Here is a 6,133-nt window from a genome sequence, read left to right on the forward strand (position 1 = left end):
ACTACGGAAGCCAGTTCTTGCCAATTAGCTCCCAGTAGGCTGTCATTTGTGGATTCTTTAAGATATTTAATGGAATAGATTCCTGAAAGGGAAGAGCTACTGGCTAGGGGTGGTTTTCAGGTATCTTCTGAGTTGACAAGATCAGGCTCATATGTAGGGGTAGGTACCATGGGAGGCATCCTGTTTATCAGGTCCAAGTCACAGGACAATAGAAGCTTTTCAACCATCAGTGTCACTGTTTCAAATCTTTACATCATCTGTAGACTACAGACATCATCTCTTTCAATTGGTGAGAACTTGGATAGCAAAACTACTCTTTATTACCCATTCAAGGAGTTTCAAATGCTTTCAGCTGTTGATTACAAAAACTGAATTCAAAGAGCATAGAATTTATTTGAAAAGATTTTTACTTATAAATGCAAGAATGGTGAGTGGTGGAAGGATAAGGAATATATTTGTTTTTTTTTTTTTAAATAGATGTTCCTATCTTAGTCAATCCATATTTATTTTTTAAGGCTGAAAATTTTCTTGAGAATTATATGTGAGTCTAGGATACAATGAATATAAACTGAAAATTTGCTTAGTACATTGCCCATTCATTTGCAGAATAGCTCCTCATATTACAGTGTTTATTATTAAAAACAGATTGGTTCAGGACCACCGACGTCTTCCAGTCATCAGTTTTCCCATGGTCTTTTTAACCTCCTTATTCCTCAGACTATAGATGAGAGGGTTCAACATGGGGATCATGACTGTGTAGAACACAGACACCACTTTGTTTTGTTCAGTTGAGTAGCTGGACTTAGGCATTACATAAATGAATGTAATGGTCCCATAGAACAGAGTGACCACTGTGAGGTGGGAGGTACAGGTGGAGAAGGCTTGTGCTGCCCCTCAGTAGAGTGCATCTTCAGGATTGAGAAAAGTATGGAGACATAAGAGAGAGCAATGATAAACACAGTGACCACAATGATGGATCCAGAAAAGATGGCTGGAATTATTTCAGAAGTAAAATCATGAGAACAAAAAGTTTCAAAAGTGGTGAACAGTCACAGAAAAAGTGATTGACTTTATTTGGTCCACAGAAGGACAGACTCAATAAACAGCTAGTAAATGTCCAAGCATTTACGCATCCACCCAGGTAGGATATTCCCACTAAGAGAATGCAGATTCTGGGGGACATGTGAGTGGAGTAGACCACCGGCAAGCAGTTGGCCACATAGCAGTCATAGGGCATGACAGGCAGCAGGAAGTACTCAGCTGTCCCAAATGTGACTACAGAACACAGTTGAGCTATACAATCAACAACAGGCAGAGAGGTTCCTTCCCTGAGGAAGCCGATGAGCATGACAGGTGTGACTGATGAGGTAAGACAAAAGCATTAAAAATAACTATAACTAATAAGGTATGCTAATGATTACACTATATAAAAAGATTAAAATAGTAACATCAATGACATAAAGTGTGGAGAAGTTAAAATATACAGTTTAAGTTTGTATGAGCTTAAAATAGACTATTATAACTATAAGATTTTTGTATGTAAACCTCATGGTAACTACAAAGGAAACACCTATAGAAGATATATAAAAGAAAAAGAGGATGGAATCATAGCATATCAGCACAAAAATCAGCAAATTACAAAGAAAGTCTGCAAAAGAGGGAAAGATGGACAAAAGTATAAGTCAGATAACAATTAACAAAATGGAAATAGTAAGTCTTTACATATCAATAGTTACTTTAAATAAAAATGAATTAAACTCCCCTCACTTAAAAGACATAAGAGTAGCTGAATGAAATAAAAAGCAAGATGAAGCAATATGTCGCCACATTCAATATCACTATCAGCAAAATGTAAATCAAAACTACAATGAGATATCTCCTCACTCCTGTCAGAATGGTTATAATTAACAAGATAGGAAACAAGAAGTGTTGGAAAGGATGTGGAGATGAGGAAACTCTCAAACACTGCTGGTGGAAGTGCAAGCTGGTGCAGCCACTATGGAAAAACAGTATGGAGATTCCTCAAAAAATTAAGAATAGAACTACCATACAATGCAACAGTTCCACAGCTGGATATTTATCCAAAGAACATGAAAATACAAGTGTGTAAAGATACATGCACGCCTATGTTCATTGCAGGATTATTCACAATAGCCAAGACTTGGAAACAAACGAGGTGCCCATCAAGGGATGAATGGATAAAGAAGATGTGGTACATGTACACAATGGATTACTACTCAGCCATGAGAAATGATGAAATTCAGACATTTTGACAACATGGATGGACCTTGAGTGTATTATGCTAAGTGAAAGAAAGCAAAGGGAGAAAGTCAAATATCTTATGATCTCATTTATAAGTAGAAGATAAAAACAACAACAAACAATCACATGGAGACAGAGATTGGATTGGTGGTTACCAGAGGGGAAGGGCAGAGGGAGGAGGGCGAAAGGGGTGATTAGGCACATGTGTGTGGTAATGGATTGTAATTAGTCTTTGGATGGTGAAAATGATGTAATGTACAAAGAAATCGAAAGATAATGATGTACACCTGAAATTTATGTAATGTTATAAACCACTGTTACCACAATAAAAAGTAAATTTTAAAAATTAAAAAAAGAAATCTCAGAAGGAAAAAAAAGTTTATTTTAAATGTGCCATCTTTAAAAAATAAATATTGACTTTAAATGGCTTGAAGAAAAAGATATGAATAAAATTTTAGGAAGGATTTTTGTCAGATTAAGTAATTCTTCCTATTAATCAAATTTTGTTACTAATTATAAATTTATTTTAATTTTACTGAAGGTTATGAACTCTGGCCCTGAAATTTACCATTTGACACTGAAAATCCATCCCCTACATTTACCAAGAAGCTCCACACTGGCAAGTGACATATGGACTGAAATATTTAGATCAAAACACTCAATTTCCTTTTATTATTACATTTATGGTACATTATTATATCAAATCCTACCAAAAACTAGGCTTCACTAAGAAAATATATTTCTAGCAAGCTGTCTCTTCAGAGCCCCCTTAATCTCATTGTTCCTGACACTGTAGATGAGGGGGTTCAACATGGGGATCACTACCATGTAGAACACGGACACCACCTTGTTCTGGTCAGTTGAGTAGCAGGACTTGGGTGTGGCATAAACGAATGTGATGGTCGCAAAGTACAGAGTGACTGTTGTGAGGTGTGAGGCACAGGTGGAGAAGGCCTTGTGGTGCCCCTCAGTGGAGCGCATCTTCAGGATGGTGATGAGGATGCAGATGTAGGAGACGGCTATGACAAACACTGTGACCACAATGACAGAGCCAGCAACAAATGAGGGAACAACTGCAGAGATACTGACATCAGAACAGGACAGTTCAACTAAAGGAGCAAAATCACAGAAAAAATGATTAACTTGATTTGGTCCACAGAAGAAGAAAGTAAAGAAGGATATAGTAACGGTGCAAGCATTGAGAAAACCACCTCCATAAGCCACTTTGAGCAATTTAACGCAAACTTCTGTGGACATTTTAGTGGGATAAATCAATGGGCTGCAGATTGCCATAAAGCGATCATATGCCATAGCAGCCAGAAGGAAGCATTCAACTGTTCCAAAAAAAGCAACAGAACCAAGCTGGATGCCACATCCAAAATAGGAGATGGTGTTTCTCTCCACCAGGAAGTTTACAAGTATATTGGGTGTGACAGATGATGATAAGCCCGTGTCAGCAAAAGCCAAGTGGCTCAGAAAAAAATACATAGGATGACGGAGCTGAGAAGAGATTCTAATAAGAATGATTGTGCTGAGATTGCCAGTTATGGTCACCAGGTACATAAACAAGATGGTCATGAAGAGGATGATTTGAAGGAGTGGGTCGTCAGTTAAGCCCAATAAAATGAACCCTGTCACTTGAGTGTGGTTTCCATCTCCCAGGGCGTCCATGTCACAACACAGCTTCTATCAAAACAAACCTGTGATGAGACATTACATTAAAGAAGTTGTAAATGTGGTGATTTCATTTTCATTGATACACATAGAGGTTATTAAAAAAATAAATTGTTCAAGCTAAGTTTGGATCTTTTTTCACTTCAGAGTCCAGAGTTTACATATTCATGTGTAATGAATCTTCTATATTTTAAAAGTTGTTTTCAGCAGAAACATGAGAAAATCTACTTTAAATAATGTATATTTATTTTTCTTTATATTATACATCTAAAAATGGACTTAAATTGGCTTTAAAGCTAAAGATGAAAACCATAAGCATTATGAGAATAACAAAACTGATTGATGGATTAAAAATGATAAAAGTGTATAAATATAGAATTATTCAATGGAGATTTGAGTAATAACCAAGAGTTATTGAATTCTTACTAAATTGTATGGGCACAGGCTGAAGAGTTTTATATTTAGAGTTCTATTTTAATTTCCATGAAATAATATTAACTAATTTAATGTTATATATACGTGAAGAAACTGACTTTGACAATGTTACATAATTTATGTAAATTTACATAGTAAGTTGCAGAATCAAGATGTGAATCCCAGGTAGTTTGAATCCACTCCATTCCTTTAGTAACTGTCCTATAAACGAAATTGAATAATATGAGGTCAAGTCTCTTGGAAATTGGTGGATAATAAATGACCCTTTCTACTTTCTTGCAGCTATGTATAAAAGAGGTGCCTAGTAAACCACAAGTTTCAATTTATGTCAGTTAAAGAAGACCATTCTTTAAGGGGAAACACAATTTTCCTAATTGGACAAACAAGAAATAGAAAGGAACAGAAATAGAAAGGAATTGAAATTAGGGTTCTGAATGGAGCTACCTATCGTAAATTTATTATAGATTTTTAATATTGACAATTAAAATATTGTTTTGTAAAGTAGTTTGAAATATCAATGTAATTACAATGCAAAACATTGAATGTTTAATATCTAGGACATAATGCACATTTATTCAAAAATTCAAAACATTTCCTAATGTAACAATCTAACAATGTGATAGTTTTCTGATTGGGGTAACATAGAACAAAATAATATTAGTTTCAACAAAATATACAACTGAATAACTTTCCAGGATAAAAAGTTAAGAAGTTTACCCTGGGGATAGCCCTGTGGCAGAGAGGTTAAGTTCACATGCTCCACTTTGGCAGCCTAGGGTTTGGCAGTTAGGATCTAGGGCATGGACCTTTACACTGCTCATCAAGACATGCTGTGGCAGCATATGACATAGAAGAACTAGAATGACTTACAACTAAGATATACAGCTATATGTTGGGACTGTGGAGAGTAAAAAAAGAGGAGGATTGGAAACAGATGTTAGCTCAGGGCCAATCTTCCACACCAAAAAAATTTTTTTTAAAAAGAAGCTTACCCTGGTTCACCCAGAAAGTGGCCAGGTTGAGTCTCACCTCCAAGTTTTCTGACTTTATATTCTCGACTTTGTCCAAAGTATCTGGTTGCCTGTAAACTACAGCATTCAGAACAATAAACAAAGAAAGTCTTTCCCCATGATGTTTACTAACACTAAGTCTCCAAAACATCTCAAAGTTAGTGAATTTATTAACTCTGTGGCTGAGCACCAAGTTTAGATAGTGTTGAAAGACCATGTGAGTTTTTGCTCTTCTGGGTGGAAAAATGAGGAATCCTATCTTCAACTGTGCTTCTTTTAACACACTCAATAGACTATAGAAAGTTAGGCTAATTCAGCTAGGGTTACTCACTAGGGTTACAGCTAGGGTATACATCTGCCTTGTTTCTCAACTATGGCTGTGAGTACAGACAAAAATGTAGAGAATAAAGTCTTCTCAAATGGTAAATGAACATCAATATCTCAGATTAACTCACAATAGCCAAAATCTTACCTCTTGAAATAAGAATTCATTCATCTTGCACCAACAAATTCAAAGTCATTGTTGTTATATTGCAGCCACATTACCCTATAACTGTTTGGCTTTGAGGATAATTCTCTGAAGATTCTAGAGACTCAAATGTGAATTCAAAATTGCATGGGCTCATTATCACATTCTCAAGTGAATATTGAGCAGTTCACCTCACACAAAAATAACTGATCTTTAAGGGTTCTGTCAATTCTCAAGTGATCAGTAATTTTTCCTTTCTTCTAAATGTTGATACCCTTTCATT

At 35.7% G+C, this 6,133-nt stretch overlaps 1 protein-coding gene and 1 pseudogene across 1 annotated transcript; both read right to left on the minus strand.

The window, feature by feature from the left end:
- Positions 1-651: 651 nt before the first annotated feature.
- On the minus strand, positions 652-1,363 carry LOC124233418 (olfactory receptor 5P3-like; annotated as a pseudogene).
- A 1,625-nt stretch (positions 1,364-2,988) lies between these two features.
- Positions 2,989-3,933, minus strand: LOC124233420 (olfactory receptor 502-like). The gene has a single exon (XM_046650533.1). It carries the CDS (start codon positions 3,931-3,933, stop codon positions 2,989-2,991), a length of 945 nt encoding a protein of 314 aa, XP_046506489.1.
- Between the last annotated feature and the right edge of the window lie 2,200 nt (positions 3,934-6,133).

Source organism: Equus quagga, unplaced genomic scaffold (genome assembly GCF_021613505.1).
Source record: "Equus quagga isolate Etosha38 unplaced genomic scaffold, UCLA_HA_Equagga_1.0 202572_RagTag, whole genome shotgun sequence".
In the NCBI taxonomy this organism is placed as follows: Eukaryota; Metazoa; Chordata; class Mammalia; order Perissodactyla; family Equidae; genus Equus; species Equus quagga.